Source organism: Pipistrellus kuhlii, unplaced genomic scaffold (genome assembly GCF_014108245.1).
Source record: "Pipistrellus kuhlii isolate mPipKuh1 unplaced genomic scaffold, mPipKuh1.p scaffold_m20_p_25, whole genome shotgun sequence".
In the NCBI taxonomy this organism is placed as follows: domain Eukaryota; kingdom Metazoa; phylum Chordata; class Mammalia; order Chiroptera; family Vespertilionidae; genus Pipistrellus; species Pipistrellus kuhlii.
In genome coordinates, this window is record NW_023425524.1 from 4,832,045 (window position 1) to 4,857,406 (window position 25,362).

Genomic DNA, 25,362 nt, shown 5'->3' on the forward strand with positions numbered 1-25,362 from the left:
GCTCCGCCCACCCTTTGGAGGTGGACCTTAAGGAGGCTCTCTGACCTCTGACCTCGGTAATTCCACAGCTCTGGGAGAGTTCTCTGGGCTCCCCAGCCTTCTCTCTGCAGTCTCTCTCTTGCTTGTTGCACCAAAGGTGTTCTCTTACAGAAGGGACCTGTGTGTGCAGGTTCCAGTGCCGGCTGGTTTTGGGAAACTGCTTGGAGCTGGGTAGGTGCCCACAGTGCCTGGGGCACCAGCTTGCTGGGCTGGGAAGCTGGAGGCCAGGCCGGGAGGCCCAGCCCTGTGACTCCTGCTCACCGCTGCCTTTGTTCAGAGGCAGGAGGCCCCAGGCAACGTAGTCAGAAGGAACAGGCTGCATGGCCTTACAGGTAGGTCAGAGTCCCCCAAGAGACCCCAGTGGACCCCCAAGGTTGGGAGGGGCGTAGAGAGCCATGTCCCTCTGCTCGTCCACCCCAAGAGTTCCGAAGTCACTGGGTTCTCCTAATTCTCAATGTCTGTATTTCCTCTCTTTCTCTTGTTTGTGTCAGAAGCTATCCATTCAACGCTCAGTGTCTCTCAGGAGTCATTGCTGCTTTTACACATCTGTCTCTCATTCTGCTGATCTCTTAGCCGTTCACACTGTTGAGTCTCATTGTAGATAAAGTCTATCCTGTGGTTTGGTTTCTAGAACCACAACCATCCTTGAGAGCCTAACGAGTTTGATTTTGAGTGCGATGCCCACAGCTGCACGGGTCCATATGTGTGAGGATCTGTGTCTGGAGGCAGGAGCCAAGTTCTCGAGGGTTAACACGTATTTTCTGACGTTTAGCGCCAGCCCAGCTGAGGCCGCCTTTGGTGGAAGGGGTCAGTGGCACAGCCATCCGCGCCCGCTGGTTCCCGCCCGCAGAACTGAATGGCCCGCCGCCCGTCTATCAGCTGGAGAGGAGGGAGACGTCCCTCCCAGCCTCAGGGGCCAGGGTGGAGAAAGGAGTCCGCTTCCCGGGACACGGATATTACATGTTTCCCAGCTCCACGCTCCCCGTCAACACGGACTTTACCGGTGAGTGTATCTGACGGCCCTTTCTGTAAGAGGCTAGAAGACCCAAAAGCTTTCTGTTGTTTTGATGTGCCTTTACAATGAATTTTTACTAATGCCTATTTATAGAAATGCCAGTTCAGTCCTTTGATAACTTCAGCTTGATTGTGTCCACCTGTCTCTCTCTCTCTGGGATTCTGGGAAAAAATGGGGGAAGTGGAAGAAAGGAAAGAAAAAAAAGTAGATAATATGGAAAAACTGTCTTCCTGGGTCAAAGTATGTGATGAACATGGCTTTTGAACAAAGTTTCTAGAACTTTCATTTTCCAAAACATTAGTCACTGACTCTGTGAAGAGTTCTGTAGGCACATGAATGGGAAATGCCCTCACTCTGGAGGGTCCTGGGCACATCGGGTTTTTAAAGTCTCTAAAAGAAACACAAGAAAGCTCTCTAACTTTGTTTGGATATGTATTCCTAATACTCGCATGATGTGTAACTTTTTACAAAAGTATAACCACTGGTAGCACGCCAGGTTCTGTGGAGAGCGTTACAGGGGACGGTATTTCAGGGAACACATGCCTTCTAGCCGGCGATAAGAGGAAGGCATCCGCTGGGGGAACAGGATGTAAAGGCGCCGAAACACCTCAATGATCCATATAAACACATTTTAATACGGTGTTGTTGTTTGGAAATTTAAAATCAATGCAAAGAAATCTCCAGCACAATACCAGACTTTTACCTAGGGACAGCATCCGACGCTGCTCATGTGCCTCAGCCAGCTCCTGGTCTTCCTAGAATATTCTGGAAGTTGTTACCTCTGGGATTTATCATACTTAAGAGCACCATTTCCCTATAGATAGTAGAAAACTGTAACTCTTTAAGCTTCCTACTTCACTTTCCCCATTTACAAAGTATAAGGTATCTCTCTCTCTCTATATATATATATATACACACACACACACACACACACACCATGCATATGTGTGTGTGTGTGTGTGTATGTGTATGTATATTATTCTGTAAACTCATAAGGCTTTTGTCGTTTTGGAACAAATAGCTGGGTGGGGGTGGGTGGAGGAGGGATTGAGAAAAAAAGGGGGAGAAAACTCATGGACACAGACAACAGTGCGGCATTGTGGGGGAGGGGAGGGAGGGAGGGTACAGGGGAGATAGATGGTGGCGAAGCAGTGAGCACACAGTGCAGCATGCAGATGGCGTGCTGTTGAATCGTGCACCTGAAACCTGTATGATTGTGTTAACCGATGTCACCCCGGTAAACGCAATTGAACACACACACATACACATACACACACACACACACACACACACACACACACACACAATGTTTCACAGACTGGGGACAGTGGAATGGAATTGCATTAGAAACAGTAGCTGGAGCATCCCTGTTCTCACCTAATACGGTGAACAGTGGCTCCGAGTGGGGCTGGCTGCGGAGACGCAGGTAATGAATCATGATTGCCCTCCAGCTGGGCCGTGTTGGGATTAATGAGTGCTTACCTGGCCTGGTGCATGGGCACCATCACCGAGAGCTAGAAAGTCAACTGCTCCCACCCCCCCACCCCACCCCCCCTAAAATGCAAACCTGCTTCGTATTTATAACAGTCAGAGGAAGGAGGGAAAGCACAAAAAACAGGTACCTGGAAAAGCACTTACGGATAAAAACTGCCATTTCTTCTGGAATGGAAATGGAAACTCCCTCCCTGGCTGCCCATCCAGAGCAGCATCCGCTCCCCTCACCTGGGTATGCGCCATGAGCCCCTGGCGTGGATGGCTGGCCACCAGCGGACAGGTTTCTGATGGGATCACCTGCTGCTGCAGCAGAAAAGATGGAGTGGCCCGTCCCCGTTAACACATTTAGCCCTCTGCACTGTCTCCGGAGCGGCCTTCTCCTCCGAGGTGCCCGGGCTCGGGCAGATGTGGTGTCTGGGAAGTTTTCCAAAGGCTGCTTTGAAAAAGTCAGGCCTGGCCACACAGGGTCCTTCTGTCTGTAACAACACCCCCAGCCGCACGGAAATGTGTTTGTAGCGCCCGCCATTTGAAGAACCAGGCAGGGAGATCACAGTCTTGGCTTGAACTGCTCCCTGGAGCTCTGAGGATTCCTGGAGGAGAAATTCTTCCGCATTCGGGCACGTCTGAGGGCATCACTGGGCCCTTACAGCTATAGCTCGCCTTTCTTTAAAAGCGCTCTCTAACTTTACATCAAGTTATTGGGTGTGTTGTTTTATATCCTTAAAAAATGTTTTGTTTTCCAGTTCTTTTTTTAGTTACAGCTGAGATTCAGTATTAGTTTCAGGTGTGCAGAATAGTGATTCACTTACAAAGGAATTCCACTGATATTCTAGTACCCACCTGACCTTACATCTATTATGTGTGGTACAGTGGTACTGTAGTCAGTTTTATTGACTATATTTCCATCCCCATGACTGTTTTGTTACTGTCCATTTGTGCTTCTTAAGTCCTTCCCTTTCTTCACCCAGCTCCCCAGGCCTTTGCCACGTGGCCAACCTCAGTTTGTATCTCTGAGTTTGTTCCTGTCTTGTGTGTTCATTCATTTTGTGTTTTGGAACACCACGTAGAAATGGAATCCTATGGTATTTGTCTTTCTCTGTCTGACTTATTTCCCTTAGCACAGTACTCTCTAGGTTCATCCATGCTGTCACAAATGGTAAGATTCTTTAAAATTTGGATTATACTACTACTTACTGTATTGATATCTAGTAGGAAGTGAAGGATTAAAGGAGATAGCCCACCTAACAAACTTTGCACAGTGTCTGCTACACACATAACTTAGCATTCATTAAACATTATCTGTTAACTATTACTCCTTTAATGAATATTAAGTAAGTGCCAATGGTGGGACAGAAGCTTTTCTAAGAGTTTTTTCTAATAGAATAAAATCAACATTCTATTAATCCATTAGCTGTTACTTACACCAAGTATGTTTGCCTAAATGTTATATATGGGGTATGAATAATATGCAATATCTATATTAAAATGTGCTATTTAGTGTTGTTACTGAAATTGTTGAGTTGATCTACCTGGCACTGAGACACTGGACAAACTACACTTCCGTAGGTGTCATCATGTCCATCTAGTAAATCGAGGGTTGTACTAACTGATTAACACCTTGAACTTCTAGATTTTAAATCTGTGAGCACAGAATATTAATTCACCTCAAAAATTCACAATAGAGATTATTACCAAGGCATCTGTGAGTGTAAAAACACCCAGATTTTTAAGTGGATTGTTCAGTTATAGGTTTCTTTTTTATAACATTACTAGAGGCCTGATGCACAAAATGCTTGCAAGGGCCTTGGCCCTGGCCCCTGCCCACTGCCACCATGGCCAAGGGCTTCTGCCATCTTTGCTACTGCCCCCACCCACCGTGGCTTTATCAGAAAGAAGAATGTCTGGTCTAATTGGCATAATGCCCTTTTATTATTATAGGTGTTCTCAATTGAAGATTAACATAAGTTTACTCTGTCTCTACTGATCTGAGTAACTTGGTGATCCTGGGAGAATTACTCAGTATCAAATGGAAATTCCATTCTTGGGTTGTGTCAGGGCGTGCAAAGCAGCAGCAAATCCAACAATAATGTTGTGATCCTCTAACTAGAAAACCGGAACCACGGGGTGAAAGTATTCTGGCTATGTGGAGCTAACAGCACTCTCTTCATCCAAAACAGAAACAGCACACTGAGCCATCCCTCCTAGTTGCAACCGTAAGGGCAGACAGATCACTGAGTCTTCAGAGAGAGAAAAGGAAGCTCATTTTGTTCAGGAATTCAGAGTCAGCGCACTCGATTTACATAAAAACCTTAGTCCTTTCCCTGCAATGCTAGTAAGTCAAAGGGAATTCGGTAAAAACAGGAAACAAAAGGAACCTCTCAGATTGGCATTCCAAAGGTGACCCTCTGCCCCCTCATTCCTTTTTCCTGTTAGTGGAAAGAGGCTCCTGATCATTTGGGGGAAGGTTTGATGATTGCAGCATCTACGTGCCAATCACACCAGCCTTTTCGGCTGGCCCTTTCCTGGTGACCCTGCCAGGAGCCAGCCACTGCCTCCGGGGAGATCTTTGTAGCAAACCACTGGGGACACAGCGCACCTGCGCACTGGGATGCAATCCCCTTTCATTTGCGCTCACAGGGAGCGTGATGACTGATGTGGAATATCTTGCAGATGAGAACTCGGCACACTTTCTTCCTAATCATCGCTGCTCAAGGACACGCCTGATTGTCACGCGTGTTGTTCCCTTAGTATTTCATTTGTCTTCCCCAAAACGGCCGCAGGAAAACACGGTAGGATCCAGAAGTGCAATTAATTACCGGTCCACGGAGAGAGACATGGGGCCAAAATCAATATGCTGTAAAAGCACCTATTTTATGCGTCCTTCCCATTTCTGCATTATTATTATTTTAACCGTCTTTTTTAGTAAATCGAGACATGTGAGCACTTCTTTAAAGGCAAGCTGATGACATGCAGGTGCAGTAAAGGTGCAAGCAGAGAGAACTTCCTCAGATGGACTAATTAATAAAAGCATATTCATTCTGACCTTCGACACCCTTGGTATTCCAATATTTGTTTTCCCATGGCTGAGAGCGAGTACTTTGGCCAGAAAGTGCTTTTTAAAAATAAACAACAAAAAAAGTACACCTAAATAAATGGCCAAGTTTTTATTCTCTGGCAGATTTGAACCCCAGATTTTATTTAACCTTGGATACTAGGTTTAGGCTATTGTGATTGAAAAACAATGATATGAACCTGCTCTGTAGCCTAGCAGCAAGTTCCTATAGCCATTCTCTGATTCAGCTATGTGTTGTAGTTTCTATATCAACACTTCCTGTCTTCTCCACATTGTTTTTCAAACTAATAATCTTCATTGCCATCCTCTTCACTTATCCTTTCCATACTTCTCCATGGAGATGCCTGGCCTAAGCTCTGTCCTGCTTCCCTTTCTGAAAGAATTGGTAACTTGGGGTGATAGCTCACTGAGTTTAGTGTCTGCTGACCTAAGAGGTCTAAGAACGTATGTCTCCAGGGGTATTCTGCTAAGGGAAATAAGCCCGTCAGAGAAAGACAAGTATCACATGATCTCACTCCTCTGTGGAATCCAAGGAACAAAAGAAACTGATGAACAAAATAGATCCATAGACACAGAAGCATGGGACAGACTGTGGAATCTCAGAGGGAAGGCGAGGGAGGGAGGAGACATTAACTGGGGAATTTGTATGCATTAACCCATGGACACAGGAGTGCGGTGAAGACCTGGGAAGGGTGTGTGTGGGGTGAGGGGGTCAGTAGGAGGAAAAATAGGAACATCTGTTATACTTGCAACAATAAAGATTAAATTTAAAAAACACAGTTATCCACAACAGCAACAAAGGAAAGGATGCTTCAGGGCCTGGAATACTAGAAGCAACAGGCAGTTCTCTAATGGTCCTCAGCTGTGGGTGAAGTTACCTCCCTGTTTCTTGTCACCAGGGCTGTGTCAGGACTGTTTTCTGTCCCTTCAGCTCCCTAGGAACAGAGCATGGTGCATCTCATTCATACGCCATCTCCTTACATTTAATACATTTTAGAGTTAATGAACATTTCCACAGTTTTACCTGTCTATATTAGGGCCTATTGCAATGGGCTTAGGATGACAGTCCTAATAAACATATATAGTACAGTAAAAAGCGCCTTTAATCTTGAAAGTGCTGTATAAACAACCATGATCAATGCTGTGGATGAATTAACAGCATCAAACTGATGAATTCTACTTCCAGGGCAATGGTGGTATTGACGTTGGCATTCTGGTTCTGAAGGAAGGCAGTGTTGCGTGGAGGCTCTGGAGCAGGACTCCCCACATTTAAATTCTGGCTCCCCAATATGCTTGTTCAACTGTGCACGAGCCACCCACCTCTGTGTTCTGTGGATCAGTGTGATTGATCATTCTTAGAATGGATTGTTGTAAGGACTCAATGCAGGGATCACCATAAAGGAGTAGCATGCCATATCTTTTTTTTTTTTTTAAGTACATTTTTATTGATTTTAGAGAGAGGAAGAGAGAGAGAAACATCAATCAGCTGCCTCCTGCATGCCCCCTACAGGAGATTGAGCCCGCAACTTGGGCATGTGCCCTGACCAGGCATTGTACGTGACCTCTTGGTGCATGGCTGGGGCAGTACACGCTGTCTTTGTGGTCATTGTTATGTAGGCATTTATGGTTGACAGTTTTTAAATCAGTTTGTATCATGTGCATTTTCATCCATGCATATATTCTATGTGGCTAAACCACATAAATCCTGATGATACTCTTTTTCTAACCTCTAACCTCTTTTTTTTTTTTTTTTTTTTTTTGCTCCATCTTTGACGTTCTGGCCTTTGTTTTGTTACTTGCCTACCTCCTTTCTCTAGAGTTCTGATGTTCTACGTCTTATTTCTGCATTTCTTGGGACCAGCTTTACATTTGAACATGCACTTGTAAACCTAACTCTGTTTCCACTCTTTTTCTCACAATCGACTCAGCATGTCCATTTTCTCACCTGTCAGTCACTCCTCACTCTTGTCATCTGCATTTCTTCTCCCACTTCTTTACTGTATATCTTTTCTTCAGGATTACAAATAATGGCTCTCAATAAAGGAATTTTCTTAATCCCCACCCTACGGGTCTCTCAACAATATAGAAACTTTGTATCCCTTGAAAACTATAAAGAAAGTACTATTTATCCCCACCAGGTTACTCCTCCTGATTTCCACAAACTATTTCCTAAAAAGTCCTGCTCTAGCTTGTGACATTGGCCTTTAAATGGCTAGATCTTTCTCGTCCAACCCATGGCTGGATCTTTCTCATCATCAACCCATTTGCCAGATAGTGATTAATGTTTCAGAAAGGGTCCTGAGCATAATAATATTGGTCAGTGTAAACCAGTAATAAACCAACCTTCCTAAAGCCTGCAGTGAGGCCTCAACCTACTTTCACTACCTGCCTGCCAGAATACTTAAGTATCCTATATAGTATTATAAAAGACTAATATGCAAACTGACCGAAGAGCAGAACAATCGGTCGCTATGATGCGCACCGACCACCAGGGGGCAGATGCTTAAAGCAGGAGCTGCCCCCTAGTGGTCAGTGCATTCCCACAGGGGGAGCACTACTCAGTCAGAAGCTGGGCTCACGGCTGGCAAGCACAGTGGTGGCAGGAGCCTCTCCCACCTTCATGGCAGCTGGACATCCTCCAAGGGCTCCCAGAGTGTGAGAGGGTGCAGGTTGGGCTGAGGGGACTCCCCCCCCACACACACACACACAAGTGCACAAATTTTGTTCACTGGGCATCTTAGTATTTTCAGAAAGAGTAATCCTAGCGGTGGCTTTACAGGGTCATATCTCTCTGAACTTACTGACTTGTATATACCTTTTACATGGATGCAGTTTATTGCATGTAAATTATACTTCACTATAATGTATAAAAGAAACAGTTCTCCCATAACTTAGGTATAAGAGTCTTTGATCTACCTTGTAGTGGAAAATTGCATTTACCTTAAAGAAAAAACAATCCATTTTATATTATTTAATTTACTGAATCTGTACTTCTTTAGAGACTTAAACACTGTATATGCTTTATGTTAGGCTCACGACTTCAAATTTTACCTGCAACAAATTGGTATCTGCTATATATTATAAAGCATAGGAAAAAATTCCTAAACTATCCTGGTAACAAGAATATGTATAATTAAAAACCACACGCATTGTTTTTCTCTACAGAATAGGGCATTTTTCAATCTCATTCACATTTAGGACATAATTTTTTATGTGTATAAAGGGCTGGCCTTTGTCTATTTTGTTAGATATTTTATCTTAAGGAAGGATTTAATCAGTAAAAAATATGAAACACGTTTGCGTACACAATGGGCCAGTTCTTGCTTGGATGCGAGGCATCTCTGTGATGTATTTTTCCTAGCTCACATAATTGGTGTTAATATGCTATGTTATGAAGTGTAACTGAGAAAAATAGTTTGCTGAAAACTGATTTCTTCAGCACACTTATAAATTCAGTAGTCAAAAAAAAAAAAGAGAGAGAAAGAGAGAAACATAATTAAGGATTGCAAAATCAATTTGACACTCACTTAAAATGTGTTGAGTGGAGGCAGCAACAGCAGCCTACATCTCTCCCTGTTTATTTCATAAAACTGTACCAATTAGAACTTTAATTTACAGAGCTGTTAATGCCTCATTAAAAACTTTCAGCGAGTATCCTATTTGGAGGTGTTTTTTTTTTGTTTTTTTTTTTTTCCTTGTAGCTAATATGCCACATTATCTCTGTGTCATGGGCATGGGTAAGAATTCAGCCTGAACTGCATGTATGAAATAAAAAGCTTTTTAAACATCCGACCCGGGAGGAGACTTTACCTCTCACTCTCTTGAGTTGTTTTCCAAAGCGATTAATGTCTCCATGTATTTTGTGGTGGTTGTCAGTTTCTGTTGTGTGCTTGACAGTTTAGGATGAAGAGGATATAGTTGGAGTCTTAGAGACTTGATTCCTGCCTTTCACAGGTCTTGCAAGAGTGGAATTCATGGCTGTTTGACTGTTTTTAATCATTATAACATACTGCTACTTTTCTGCTTCATGGTTGGTTATAGCCAAAACCAAGCAAAGAGCAATAGTAAAATATTCTCAAATACTGGATTAGGTATATATATATATATATATATATATATATACATATATATATATATATATATATATATATATATATATATATATGTATATATATATAATTTTTTTTTTTTTTTAACCTAAGCAACCGTTCAACTGTTTGACCGGTAACTATGATGTGCACTGCCCACCAGGGGGCAGACGGTCAGTGCACAGGCATGGAAATATGGAACAGACTGATACATCTCAGAGGGAAGTGGGGAAGGGGAAGGGCAGGAAAAGATCTTATATACATACTAGAGGCCTGGTGCATGGATTCGTGCACTGGTGGGGTCCCTCTGCCTGATCTGTAGGGATTGGGTCAGAACCTGCAGTCCAGCATCTCCTTAGGGATCCATCCCAGATTGGGAGAGGGTGCAGACCAGGCTGAGGGGCCCCACCCAAAGTCTGAGGTGCAGGCCTAGATTTAGTGATGATGTCAAACATTCATTAAACTCCTGGTCTACCACAGGACTATCCAATCTTGACATATTGCCCCTCTCTTTCCCAACAAGGGACACATGGCCACCTCCTGGGTACCAGGGGCCTTGCTCTATTGATCACTGTCAGTTAGGACAAGTGTTAATGTCTAATCAGAGCAGAACTGATTGGTTCTCAGTGGAGGGATCAATGATACTCTCATCATTGATGTTTCTATCTTTCTCCCTTTCCCTTCTTCTCCTAAACCAATAAAAATATATATTTTAAAAAAGTTAACAGTAGGATGCTGTTGAGAAAAAAAGTAAAAGGAAGAAGCAAGGTAATGCTACCCTTTGTTGTATTAGCAGAATTGTCAAGGATAAAATAAATAAGGAGATGATTGGACTCCACTTGGCAATCCTTAGCCCTTGACAGGAGTTCCATGTTCCATTTGGGATGGCACGTTTTACAAAAAGCATAAACAAACTTGCCAGAGGTTTCAAATGAGAGCAACAAAAAATGATGAAAGGCTTTGAAAATGGGGCCTATAAGAAAAGGCTGGGAGGCCCAAGGATGCTCAATCTTCAGGTGAGAAGACAGGAGGGAGGCATGATAACCGTTTACAGATGCAGGAGGCGGTGTTACAGAGAGGAGAGGGACCTATTTTTCTCATTAGTCCACAAAGACACTTCAAGAAGTAATGGGTTTAAATATGTCAGGTGGGGGAGAGGGAGTTCAGGTTAGATGTTAGATTGGGTTCAGTAAAATTTAAATATTTAAAATCTTAAGAATCCAAGCATAGATAAGCTGTGGAGACTTAATCAAGTTAGGATTGACACAAAGGTGTTAAGAGTAGAAACAAATCAGATTTGAATACAGGAGTTAAGAATTAAAAGAGCTTATATTTGCATAAAATATGAGCATATTCAAAATACATTCACATATGTAGTTTCCCTGGTCTTTTCAGCAGCTTTAGGAAATAATATGTATATGTCTGGCAGGGAGTTGGGGGGAGAGGGGAGACAAGGAATCGACTAGTTGCACAGCTGAGAAAGTGGATTATCCAAGAGGCTATGTGGCTTGTCTTCTCCCCCAACCCCCCCCTACGAATAAGATAAAATGAGCAAGTGGTCCAGGACCTGACAAGCAAAACTTGAGGCCAGGCCTTCAGATCCATGAGAACTTGTTTCCCATCATGTCTTGCTACATTTTTATTTATTAGTAGAGGCCTGGTGCATGGCATTCAGGCGCTGGGATGGGGGTGGGGGGTCCCTCAGCCCAGCCTGAGCCCTCTCGCAGTTCGGCACCCCTCGGGGGATGTCTGCCTGCTGGCTTAGGCCTGATCCCTCCAGCCGGAAGTTAGGCATCCCTCTCACAGTCTGGGGCTCTTGCAGTTCCGGACCCTCCTTACCACTTCCTGCAACGGAGGGGGGAGAGGCTCCTGCCACCACTGCTGAGCTCGCCAGCCTTGAGCACGGCTTCTAGCTGAGCAGCGCTCTCTCTGTGGGAGCATACTGACCACCAGGGGGCAGCTCCTGTGTTGAGCATATTACCCCCTGGTGGTCAGTGCACATCATAGTGACTGGTCATTCTGTCATTCAATTGATTTGCATATTAGGATTTTATTATATAGAATCCGATTTTCATGGTGGGGAATTACCTTTTAATCACTTTGGGGATTTTGTGTCATTTTTGGCTCTTGAAAGTACCAAATAAGTCTCCCAGTTTCCATTTTTGGCTGGTAGGGTGACAAATATGTCCCCCAGTTTTCATATTAATTAGCCAACTAGCCATTTTGTTTCTATAAAGGAAACAAGACTTATGATTGAATTTGTCTATTTTATGTATACGTATTATTTGTCTTCTACTATTTTCAATTGTGAAAAAGATTCAAAACTTTGTTACTGAGTTAGGACAAGTCATGGCGACACCAAATAGGTCTGTGGAGCTAGAGGAATACCATTAGCGGGTAGCGGAGGCATTTCCATTTCACCTCCGAGGGATTTCACTCTCTCCATCTCTAGGAGGAAAAGCATGTCTTCCGGTTTCTTCCCCATTTCCAGTGAGGACCAAGGGAGACCATTCATGTGGAAGTCCCTGGACTTGTTCCAAGAAATCAACTATAAGCTGTAACTCAGCCCTAGCTGGTTTGACTCAGTGGATAGAGCGACAGCCTATGGACTGAAGGGCCCCAGGTTCAATTCAGGTCAATGGCACATGTCCAGGTTGCGAGCTTGGCCTGCAGTGGGGGGCCTGCAGGAGGCAGCCAATCAGTGATTGTCTCTTATCTCTCTCTCCCCTTCCACTTCCTCTCTGAAATCAATAAAAATATAAAAGCAAAACAAAACAAAAACCATAAGCTGTCACTCAGCCTCTACATGGCTGATGATAGGGTGTTACCAAGGGACCGTCACTTGATTGGATGCCTGGTGGCACCTGAGAGTCCTCGTGGGCTCATTAACCTGTGCATTCAGGTTGCCTAGAGAGCTGAGCCAGGCGTCCGGCTGCATTGAAAGGCTCTTAGTATGTGTGCTGAGCTTGCGTGGGAATGGAGGCGTTTTAAGGAAAATTCCAGCCTTCCTGGCCTCCTGGGATGCTCAGTAGGATGGCATCAACTCCCCCTGCCCCCCTGCAGAGCCTCGGGTACCCCCAGAAGCCTCCCTGCGGGGAGTCAGCAGCAGGGGTGCTGACTAGGGGAATGCAGAGGAGCTTAATGGCCCCCCTTACATAATGAGGAAAGAGGCCCTAATTTTTGCTTTCTTCTGAGATTGCCATGTGTGTATTGCAGGTTTTCATCGTGAGAAACTTAATTAGAGTTGCGGAAAGTTGCATAATACACTCCTCGCCTTCCTTTTTCTGCACACCAGACAGAATGGCTCTGCCAAATTATGAAGTGAGACGGGGAATGCACACTGTAATTTGAGTAAATGGGATCTCTGCCCCCCAGCTCCCCCTCTCCACCCCGTTTCTTCTTTTAAAAGTTGGTCACAAAGTTTAAAATGCAAAGAAGTCAGTCTCCCGGGGGAGCTGTTCTGGCTCCTCCGTGGAGGAGAGACACATGTTGTCACTGATGAACCCCCTGTGGGAGCAGAGGGGACGTGAAGTGGTCCCCGAGCCGTGAGAGTCTCTGCAGCTCAGCTCAGCATCTGTGTCCCTGGCCCCTGGGACCGCCCAGCCCACCCAGGGCCGCCTGCACCTCTCTCTGAGGCCTTTCCTCTGATGCTTGCTCTTCTGTCTCATTGCTCTGGGCCAGTTGCCTGCATCTCTTTAGCTAGAATGTACCTGTCTTGTGCCCTGTCCCTTGAGGGCCTTGATCTGGACTACAGACTGGGCTGACAGATGTCAGTGGCAGCAGCGGATTTCTGAGCCTTGCTTGCCCTCGCCCATGACTATGTGGTCGCTTCAGTAACTTCAGAACTCAGGCCATGAGAGGAATTTGAAGAAAGGGATTTATACCAGTAGGACTTACTAAGGTCATGTTCATAGGTTGTCTTCCATGTGGAAGTTTCATTTTTTTAAAACGAATAATGATTAATTAGCAAGAACGTACTAGGCACTATGTTGAAGCATAAAGATGCCAAACAAACACTGTGGAATCCATGACTTCAAAAAACCTGGAGCCCGCCGAAGCCGGTTTGGCTCAGTGGTAGAGCGTCGGTCTGCGGACTGAAGGGTCCCAGGTTCGATTCCAGTCAAGGGCATGTACATTGGTTGCGGGCACATCCCCGGTAGGGGGTGTGCAAGAGGCAGCTGGCCAATGTTTCTCTCTCATCGACGTTTCTAGCTCTCTATCTCTCTCCCTTCCTCTCTGTTAAAAATCAATAAAATATATTTAAAAAAAAAAAAAAAAAAAAAAAAGCCTGGAGCCCTCACTGGGTTGACTCAGAGGATAGAGCATCGGCCTGAGGACTGAAGGGTCCTGGGTTTGATCCAGGTCAAGGGCATGTACCTCAGTTGCAGGCTTAATCTCTGGCCATGTGTGTGAGAGAGGCAGTCAATAGATGTGTCTTTCTCACATCAATGTTTCTCTCTCTCTGACTCTCCCTTTCTTTTACACTCTCTCTAAAAACCAATGGAAAAATATCCTTGGGTGAGGGTTAACAAAAAAATGTCTAGAAAATACAGTTCCCTATATAAGTACTCTATATAAAGCACTCAGCCTTAGTCAGAATATTTACTGAGCATCTACTATGTACAAGGCACTGTGCATGGCATCTACTGTGTATGAGGCACTGTTGAGAGCAAACTAAACAAAATCCCTGGCTTGATGGAGACTGAATTCTAATGAGGTTCAGTGGAGTAGGGGTGGGGGGTGGGCAGAAATCCATGATAATTATTTGTTCGCCAAAACAAAAATTCTGTGTTCCCAAACCCTATTATGAAATTATTCTTTACATCTTGTATTAGAAAAGTCACATTATGACGTCTGTTAGGAATTAGAAATACTGTTTTGTTTTCTGTACATTTAAAGCAGCCCTTACTTGAAGGACTCATTTTGGATTTTGCATTGAGTGAATTTATTGCCTTCTAAGTAAGTATGTATGTGTGTGGAAGGAGTGAGCAGGGGGCAAGTGTGTGTGAGTGTGTGTGAGTGTGTGTTACCCAAAGTGGGAAGAGTTGAGAGATAGGACTCCACAGAGCTGTCCTAGGTAAGGCATGAGATGAGAAGATGAAATCTCATGCTAAGGTGAATCCGAGCAAAGTACTGAACAGCAGGATCATACTATAAAAAATCTGGCTGATAGGTTTGGAAGTCACTGAACGGGATCCATCTAGAAAGTACATTTGAGGAAGCCTAAATAAACATCTCCACCCCATTCTGTTCTAAATCAGAATCTTGCCTTTGTGTCTGTTTTCCAGGTGTTTACAGGCTGGGATTAGTGTTCTTCACCAGCATGTTGAATAGTCCGCCTGTAAGTTAATAGCAGTACACAGGCCGAGAGTCCTAGGATGAGAAGGAAAGGCAATGCAATTTTCTTATTTTCCCCGCAGAGGGGGGAGATATTCAACACCTCGAGTCAGCTGTGACTCAAGGGTCCATTATGACTTCAGGATTTTTTAACAGCCGGTGCCTGGGGCATGGGATATGAATTTTGTTCCAAAGTGGTGACATGGGCCAGTGTAAGCCCGTGGGAGCAATTTCAGGCAAGTGGAGAGTCTGGCTAAGCAAAAAATGGACAGGCCATGGAAGATGCAATTCCCACACTTGCTTCCTGACCTTGGCCAATGTTCCCCAGCCGTTGGTAATGAAAGGAAATATTGAAGCTGCGAAGATGAGGCAGGAATCCAGGGGATGAGACTAGTGGGCATTGGGAGGGCACAGGTAGATAGCAGGACAAAAATAGGACTGGTGTCTCCAACAAAGTTAAGGTGAGTGTGGGACATGAAGCTGTAGCAAGGGGAAGCCCAAATATACATACTGAAGTTTATTTTAGTGAAGTTTAACCAAGAAAATGCATGGGGCCTAAACTGGTTTGGCTCAATGAATAGAGTGTCAGCCTGCAGACTGGAAGGTCCCGGGTTCGATTCCGGTCAAGGTACCTTGGTTGCGGGCACATTCCCAGTAGGGGGTGTGCAGGAGGCAGCTGATCGATGTTTCTCTCATTGATGTTTCTAACTCTCTATTTCTCTCCTTTCCTCTCTGTAAAAAATTAATAAAAATATATTTATTTAAAAAAAAAACAAGAAATGCATGGGCTGTTTTGGTTTCCTATGTATTTTCTCCTGTTTGCCATTCCAGCCTTGAGTTGTCTTCCTGAAAGATTTCTGGGCTCATGGCCGCCCTGAAGCCAGGCTCATTCTTTGGATCACACCAGGGCATGGGGCCCTGAGTCTGAAGCAGGGAGGAATTCAGTGACATGACATCTACATGTTATTGCCAGAACAGAGTCAAATGAAAATCAAAAGTCCAGCAAGTGATAAGGTAAAAGTCACTGAAAAGGCCAATAAAAAGCAAAGATGAGTAAGAAGACAGGACTTCACAGGCTGGAAAATGCCAGGGAAAATAAAAGAGAGTGTGGCAAGACCTTTCATGGCCTCAGGAGAGCAGGAGACAATTAACTGAAGCACATCGCCCATGGAATAGGGTTACAGTGACTCAGGCTAGGTAATGGAAGGGGTTCTGTAACTGAAGACGGATAATGCAGTTTTGTTTTATTCTTGCAAGCTTTAGAACATGCTGAGCCCAAACTGTTTGTTTGTTTATTTATTTATTTATTGCCTTTCTTCAACGGAGTGCTGCATTTTTTTAGCTAAACAAAGTGTGGATGGGCTGAGTAGAACAACTCTCTGTTAAGAGGTCTACTAGGTATTAGTCAGCATGGGAAACACCAGGATACAAAGATCACTCATGTATCCTACCGACTTGCAAAGCATTTACAACCTCATAACAACCTGAGATTAACTTCTACCTACGGTTTGCGTATAATAATCTGATTCTGATATAATCACCTTTTCTACTATACCTTCCAAAAAACACTTCTGAGGGTTTATCTAAATGAAACTAGAAGAGAACTGAAACGTTTTCATAAATATTCTATTTTGTTAAAGCATTCATCTTTTCTCATTTTTAAATCCAAAATGTTTTCCTTAATTCATGTACCCGACCATATGAGCACAGTTGCTCCATGAGTGAAAACTTAGCCTGATCAATAGATTATTCTGGTCAACTGGTTGCCACTTGGCTGTTATAAACACATAGTTTCTTATCCTGAATACAACTCTGGATATAAAACAATAAATAGGGCAAGAGAGTCCCACGTTATTTAGATTTGATTTAGTGTCTGATCCTCTCATATCTCCAAATGGTCACAATTTTTTGGTTCGAAGAAACATTTCACAGGCCAACGAGGAGTTTTGTAAGAATTGGGTCAGCAATTTCAAGTTGTGGGTTATGAGGTCTGTATGCACTATAATTCTCAGGTCCAGTTGCTTCTAGCTTCCAAGGGGGTCATTCATTCCACACACAGGCAGGTCCCAGTGAAAATATATTATATAGTAATTTCTCTCAGACATGACTCTGCATTGAATTGTTTTTTAAATTTCCTCTCTCTCTCTCTCTCTCTCCTCTCTCTCTCCCCCTCTCTCTCTCTCTCTCTCTCTCTCTCTCTCTCTCTCTCTCTCTCTCTCTCTCTCTCTCACACACACACACACACACACACACACACACACGGTATGTGGAATTTCAGGGCTTTCCCTTTTATTTCTTTAAAGTAAGCATTTTTTTATCTATCCTTCTCCCTGAGACATTTTAATTAATATTGCTTCCTAAATTTGTCTCCCTAACCTTTTTTTTTTTGAAGTCTGTGTGAAATGGAATATATTTTTGAAGTTTTGTACATGCAAAATCATGCTCGCATCTAGCTATATATGTAGTGCTCCTTAATTTTTTTATTACAGGATAGGAAGATATGAGAGAGATTTTCAGAGCTATTATGTCCTACGTACTTTGCTTTGGTTTGGAAATTAATCGCACTCTAGTTAGGCATTGTAATTTGAGACTCGAAATGGTTGTTTCTACAAAGAGTTTCGCTATGAATTGTTTTTTGTGCTCAGTATTTCTGAGTCAAAAGAAGTCTCTGCTAGTGTGTGTGGGCAAGACAGCGCAGTACAGAGCAGGTATCCCATAAGCAGCATGATAGACCAAATCATGATTCATTATAATACAAATATTGTAATCAATCATAATACTCAGTGCCCCACAAATCCACAATTCTGTGAAAGGGATTAAGAAAAGGAATGAAGCTATCAGTAAGTTTACTGCAAAAGGAAAGGAGATTTCCTGATTATCATCATTCAGAATTAGTCAGACCTATACATGGTAATCATTCATATTTAAAGCGATAATATGAAAATCAACATAAAGCCCAGAAAGGAAGAGCTATTTATTTTTTTCTTGAAAATATGGAGGAGAAAAATTACAGACCTGTGTGCTAATTTAATTCCCCTTTAAGTTCATGACATCATGGGTCTCTGGGGTGTTACATGGGAATGGATGTTACCCTGTGTCTCCATGCCTGAGCCCGGTGCATTCGCTCTCAGCTTCTGATTCCTCCGTTGGGGGAGTGGCTATCCTTCCTCAGTCACAATGAAGGAACCACGTACCTCACACACTGCTTTCCCCAGCCTTGAGACACTCATGTTTAATGCAGCTTCTCTAGAGTGAGTCCTTTCACAAACCCCATCTCTGACGACTTCCACTGATGTCCTTTTTGTGTGTGTAAGCTCAGAGCTCAGCTAACCCTATAAGTAGACGGACTTTGACCCTCCCGACTTGGGTATGAGTTGAGTGGGACACAGAGCTGATTCACTGAATAATTGACACATTATCCACCCTACAGGCTATTGGTCCTTCCATAGAACAGAGGTCTGAATGCAAAATATACTTGAAATGTTGAAATAAATTGAGAGAACCAGCCAAAGCCGGTTTGGCTCAGTGGATAGAGTGTCGGCCTGCAGACTGAAGGGTCCCAGGTTCGATTCCGGTCAAGGGCACGTACTTTGGTTGCAGGCACATCCCCGGTGGGGGGTGTGCAAGAGGCAGCTGATCGATGATTCTCTCTCATCGATGTTTCTAAGTCTCTATCCCTCTCCCTTCCTCTCTGTAAAAAAATCAATAAAATATATTTTTTTAAAATAACTAAATAAATAAATTGAGAGAATCATTGGGTTCAAACAAGTGAGCCTGATTTTTTGTTATCATCATTTTTGTTGATGTTGTTGCATGATGACTTCATTTATTTAGGATAAAAGTTATTATTCACTGTGGATTTCAGAGAGCAGGTATTTTCCAAACCTCGTTAACCTTGGAATGCATTTTTGTCTCCCCTCACCCTCCCTGTGGTGCTAATTTTAGCATTACACTTACCTGGGCTCCACAGTATTTCTGGAATTTGGAAATGAAGGGAGGTTTTTCTCTCTTAAAGTTGAGTTCTGAACCCACTGGGAGAGAAAACACTACGCTTTTATCAGTCTTTAACATTTTCACATGGACTACGCTTTCTGATCTTTCTGGATTCGCAGTAGTTGTGAGCAGGCTTTGTCTGTGGGGAACAGAGAACGTGGCCCAGGGATCCCAGGGGATTTCCAAGTAGAGTCCCATCACTCTGTCACCAGGCTGGCCCAGGACAACAGGTGCAATGCAGGGTTGGAGCAAGGTCACCGATGCTCTTTACATAGTGGGGATTTTATTTGCTTCAGTAGCTTCAACCAAAACAGAAGAAATGGACTAGGTCAGAGCTACCATCAGCCTTTTAGTTCTCACAATACAGTGAGTCTGGGGACCTCGGTAGCCAAGGATGGAACTGAAAGCAGTGACAGGGTAGAGAGTTGATCAGCGGCAGCTTGACTCAGGCTGGCTCTGCAGGAGTTCATGATTCATCTTCTCCCAATTTTTACAAAAAACTGGTGGAGAATTCACCAGACACCCATGCTCCAAAGGCCATAAATATGAATAAGATACTGTACAGATACTCAAACATATTCCTGACTGTTTTTTCCTGACTCCAAACGAGGAGTTAGACATATGAAAAGGGACCTGGGCAAATCATTGTAAGGAAGCAACATGTACGAAGTGTGAGTCTGTGCAGTACACAGTTTTGCTGCTTTTCTGTGAAAGGGCAGCCTTCCCAGGTCAAGGGGCTAAAAGGACAGGAGGGATAGTTCCCCTTCTCTCAAAGCTTAGAAGAAGAGCTGAAAGTCGTACAGAAGTGCAGAACAAGGAGCATCATGTCAGTCACAGGAATGAGAGGCAGCATGTAGAATGCATACACACCTGCATTCCTGAGAGCCTCACCTGCATTCCTGAGAGCCTCGCCCACATTCCTGGCTTGAATGCCCTGGGTTGAAATTACATCTGTCTCTACTGCCTTCTTGGTCTGAGACCTCTTGTAATTCTGTAACTTCTCAGGTTTCAGTTCCATGGTGTGTAAAGTGTAGGGGTGAGGGTGGTCGTCGGCAGGGCATATCTGATATAGGTATTGTGGCCAATAAAGAAATCAACATGCCAAGCATCTCTGAGTACCTGACATGTGATAGCAAGCAGCAGTGTTTATTATCATGAATAATAAGTCATATCCACTTAGAATTATCAGGAGGGGCTTCAGAAAGAAGTGAGATACTCTGTGAGGAACAGGTAACTTTTGAAAGATACAAATGGACTAAGCATGGCATTCTATCCAAGGAGAAGGGCGATCATGGTAAAGGCATCAAGATGAGAAAGTAAAGAGCAAGTGTGGAAAAAGCAGGCAGTCTCCTTTAGATATAGCACTAGTTTTTTATTGGTTGTTTTTACTTTTTGGGGGGAGAGGGGGAATAGTAGGAGGTGATTCTGGGAAAGGTATAGTTTGGAAAGGTATAGTTCTTAGGGGATAGAAAGATTAGTTTCCATCTAATTGGTTTTAAATGAGACCCAGTCAGTGTTTGCTCAGAGGAGTCTTATGAAAGGCATTGTAATTTGGGAAATGTAACATCTTAATAGTTCCTGTATTAAATTTTTAAATAGCCAGATGCCTTACAGTAAACAAACAAAGGAACCTGGACTTGAGTCAGAAGACGTGGTTTTCAATCTTTTCTTCATTCCTTTAGAACTAAACCTGCCAAGCCTCAGTGTCTTAATCTTTAAAGTAGGGACAGCAATTTTAGGATTAAATGAAAGATGAAAAAGAACCAAATGTAATGCTGGGCATCAATAGATATTTAGCCAATGTGTAACTCTAATATAGTATTTCATCAAAACAAGCGAAGAATAAAATTGGGGGCAAGGGGAAATCTTTGAATTGCAAGGTGCCAGTCTCCATCCTAAAAAAATCCATGTTCTTCTCATGAGTATCAGTTCATTGGACTCTTCAAATTCTTGACCTGCAAGGGGGTCCATAGGAAATATCCCATCTCATGTCTAAGTTTCTCAGAAGTTTCCAGAGTCTAGAGTCCGGGAGGTTTTTCACTCTTGAGTTGCATCTTCTGCATTGACAAGTGCAGGAAGTTTAAAAATACACTGACTTCTGCATCAGCATCTTTTCCTTTGACAAGAGATAGCAGAACTGGTGGGCAGTTCTTTCCCAGTCATTCCCCTGCCTTGCTAGGGCTCTGTAATGACTCCAAGGAGAGGACCAGAAACCTTCCTGCAAATAAAAGGCACAGTAATGAAAAGGATGCTGGGTAATTGACAGTTTCGCTACAGCAGCATTTCATTTGAATTCTCTGATCCTCTTCAGTCCTTCATGTTTAGGATTCTGGGTCTGAATTCTCTCTCTCCATTCGAGAGTGTGAGATGATCTATCATTCGGGTAATTTTCCAGAATTACCTTTATTATTTGGTCCACAGCGTGCAGCACAGATGGGTGTCAAAAAGGGCTCTGTCTAGATGCCAGCAACAGAGGTTGTAACATTGTCCTGAGCGCTCTCTCCTGAAACAAAATCAGATGAAGAAGAGAAAGCGCTGCCAAGGCTGGCCTCAGCAGAGCACACGGGTCCAATGACAGGCATCTCCACGAATTTGTGCATGGGTGCGGTCCGGACAGACTGACCAGGGGGAGGGGACATGGGCAGTTGGCCAGCCTGCCTGCTGATCGAACTCCTGGTCAAGGGGATAATTTTCATATTAGCCTTTTATTATAGAGAATATACACTGAGTGGCCAGATTATTATACGTTCAGAGATCATCATCACCTGGCCACTCAGTGTATATCTATCTGCAGATTCTGGAACTGTTCCTCCCGCCCCCTCTAGTTTCCTCTCTTGCTGTATTTCTAGTTTGGCCCACTGTATTTCTTTGGCCCGCCTATAGCTTTTTCTCCACTTAGTCTCCTGTTCAGTACATGCAGCACCCAATCAGTACGCCTGCTTACTTCCTGTGGGATTTCCAAGTTTCTGTGTTTCCTGCCAGCTTTGGTACTGCCTATAAGGGGTTTCTGTGCTTTGGCTGATGCGCTGTTGTCTGCATTTGTAGTGTTTCAGCTCATTACACTGACTTTAATTTTGATGTATTTGTATTTTATCCACTTCAAGTCGTGTGCCTTTCCTACATCAATTTGATTACTTTCTGCCTGGGCCACATTGTGTTCATACCATTGCTGCTAAAGTGACGAAGGTTCCTACTTAAAATACCACCCAGTATATCCACTCAGTCTGAAAGATGCTCAGAACACCTGTGATGGATGTCTTACCTTTGTGTGGGGATGGAAATCTGGACTGTTGAGGGGGAGGGTCTTCTATAAAGAACTCAGTCAACCCTGGTTATAGCTGTAGGGTAGGGGTGTCGAACTCAATCAGAGAAGGGGCCAAAATCTAAAATCCAGCCTAAATCGCGGGCCGAATGGTTTACTGAACAGTCATAAACTGACATTGTGATGGAAACGCAGCGGAGTGCAGTGATCACAGCGCGGTGTGGGCCACATAGCAAGGCCTGGCGGGACGGATTTGGCCCGCGGGCCTTGTGTTTGACACATGTGCTGTAGGGTAATGAGTATAGGAGGTGAGTATAGAACTGTAAGGTCACTGACCTACTTCCCAGTAAGAAAAGAATCTACGACCAGTTTCTATTCTGTACATGTCATGCCCTCACCACAGGAAAATATATATCTTTCTTACGTGTTTAACTTCTGTTTAGTTTGACCACCAAGCTATAGCTTCTATCGTTCCGTGTGTGTGTGTGTGTGTGTGTGTGTGTGTGTATGTGATATATAAGTTGTTGGATTTGAATCTAGGTCTTTCTCTAGTCAGTTTGCATTTGGGTTTGTAAGCCAGTCACATTGATTGAATTTCCATCGTGTGCCCAGCTATATGGCAACTGATCTAATAATAAATGGCTTGGGAAATGTGGTCACTCTTCCCATTCTCAAAGACTTCCTTTATTGGGGGAAAAAGGAAAAACATATGAGAAACACATCTTTGGAAACAGAAGCAAGGAGAGATCTTAATAGATCCATAGCTGGCCATTTATAGGGTTTAAGTTGCATGCCTCCCATAGACATAACAATTGCAACAGCTCTTGGAAAAGCTTAGGAGACAGAGGCCTGTAGGTTTATGAGAACATGTGTCAGAGATCAAGTTTATCAGTTGGCTAGTTACTTGCTTAGCTCTGCCTTATGGGACTTCTTACCTATTCTATTCTATTATTCTGCTTCCTTCTCTTAACAGTTGTTGAGTCCCTGTGCTCAACAAAACTAAGCTGTTTATCAAGAAGAAAACAAAATTAATGACACTTCCCTTTTTGTTAGTGTGCCTTCTCTAGTGCTGAGTAATTTCTCTGGGCCTCCATTCTTGCATCTGTGTAATGGGGACAAATGAACTGCGAGGAACAAATCGCATATGATTACTTAGTTCAGTGTGTGTCACAAGGGAGAACCCTGTGAGTGGAAGTTATTTCCCTTTTGTTTTCCCTCTGAAAATATCCAACATTTCCTCTATTACAGCTCAATGTCTGCTGTAATTCCCATCTAAGATTAGTATGACAGCACAGCATTAGCGCATTTGACCTTGAAAGAAAGCAATTTCCATAGGTTCTTGTGTAACAGTAGGCTGGCAAATGCTGTAGGCCTCCTCTTGCCAAGGTACTAGCCTCTTAACCTTGACCTTTGGGCTCATCCAACCTCATTCCTGGAGGCCAGTGCTAGGTGATTCAGACTCATGATTCAAGCTTCTCAGGAAGTCAGTCTTACTGAAGAGTTGGGCCTTGACTTTGTACACACTTTTGACAAAGGGCCTCTGAGCACCTCCCTAAGCCCATGTTCATCACTTCCTTGGTGCTGGTACTCAGCTTCCTGTATGTTCTTAGAAACCTGCCCAGAGCCTAGAACCTGCATTGCTGTCTGGCTCCTACCAGGCTGCCCTCCGTGACTAAAGTCTACCTTTCCACTCTCCTTTCGGACTCCAGATTCCTACTCCACACACAACTGTACTAGCCGTCTGGATGTCCAAGCTTCACCTCTTCATGCACAGACATGGTTGTGCTTGTCTCTGTTTAAATCTCTTCCTTCTTACACTAGCTTTCCCCCTCATTCTTTAGCCTGTGACCCTCTGTTGTGTCCCTGGCCTCAGAGTTCTTGTTATGCTCATGAAATGAGGAGCCACCCTTTGTCCCTGAGCTTACAGCTGGGTATTGAAAGATACCATCTACCCGCCATGTCAACATCAAGTTCCACCTTTCATTCCAGATCTGGTCTGCTGTGCCGGACAGTTCTACCCTATGATTTTATAGAGACTTTATGTAGGATACAATGGCACTATAATTTTGCTTTTATGAAAATTGTACATTTTCTTGACGATCTTTGTGTTTGTAGTGCTTCATGTGATCATTCCTTTAGATGAATATGCTTTTCAGGTGTCCCTTTTGGTACTTTAGATCCTCACTGGAATGAATTCAGCATGAACTTACCATATTCCAAATTACGTTCAATAGGGGACAACATGGTAGCCAGGAGACAGGTAAAGACTATGGGATTTTTATGAACTATAAAGCAGTGTCCACTGTTGCCATAAAGCACCTACATAAAACCTGTGTGATTCGTGAGGTCCTTATTCCTCAAATAGTCTAATTGATTGTTCACTGGGCTCACTCAGCCAAAAGTAGAGAGAAACTTTGTACAGACATCATTAGTTTTTCTCCATTTAGAGATTAATCATGAAGAGCTCTGGCTCTTTAATTCTGTAATTTGTATATTTAATGGGCTGCTGCAGAATCTATGACAGTAATTAGCATAGCCTGAAAACTCATTAATACGCAACAACATGATTAATGCAGCATTAATGCAAACATGACTGAAGTTATTTGGGTTATGTAGTAAGGAGATTAAAGCTAAAATGTCCTGTTTGTTTTACCAGTGGTGAGCATAATAGGGTGGCAGGAAAATAAAGTAAAATAAAAACAGGTATCAACTTAGTGGCTTTAAAACAGGCAGGAGAAACAAACAGAAAAAATTAAGTTGATTTCCTTTTGTCACTTAGCTCAAAATTTTAGGGCATAAAATATATTCTCTGCTTTCTTGTTTATGCACTTATTCATAAATTTATCATTTACTACTTAAGTGTATTCAACCTTTTATTTTAACCAAATTAATCTTTCAGTAACTTGAACATGATATAAATAATACTATTAACATCATGCTATATTTGTCATATATAATAATATTATGAACCAATATTATTATTATTTAAATATACATTTTTATTGATTTCAGAGAGGAAGGGAGAGGGAGTGAGAGAGAAATATCAGTGATGAGAGAGAAT

The 25,362-nt window shown here is 43.2% G+C and overlaps 1 protein-coding gene across 1 annotated transcript in view; it reads left to right on the forward strand.

Annotated features, from left to right (window-relative positions):
- The window catches only part of USH2A (usherin), a 397,013-nt gene that overhangs the window by 110,490 nt on the left and 261,161 nt on the right, over window positions 1–25,362 (forward strand). The window contains exon 20 of the mRNA XM_036453544.2: window positions 812–1,042. Within this exon, the coding sequence (XP_036309437.1) occupies window positions 812–1,042 (231 nt within the window). The remainder of the gene's footprint in view (window positions 1–811; window positions 1,043–25,362) is intronic.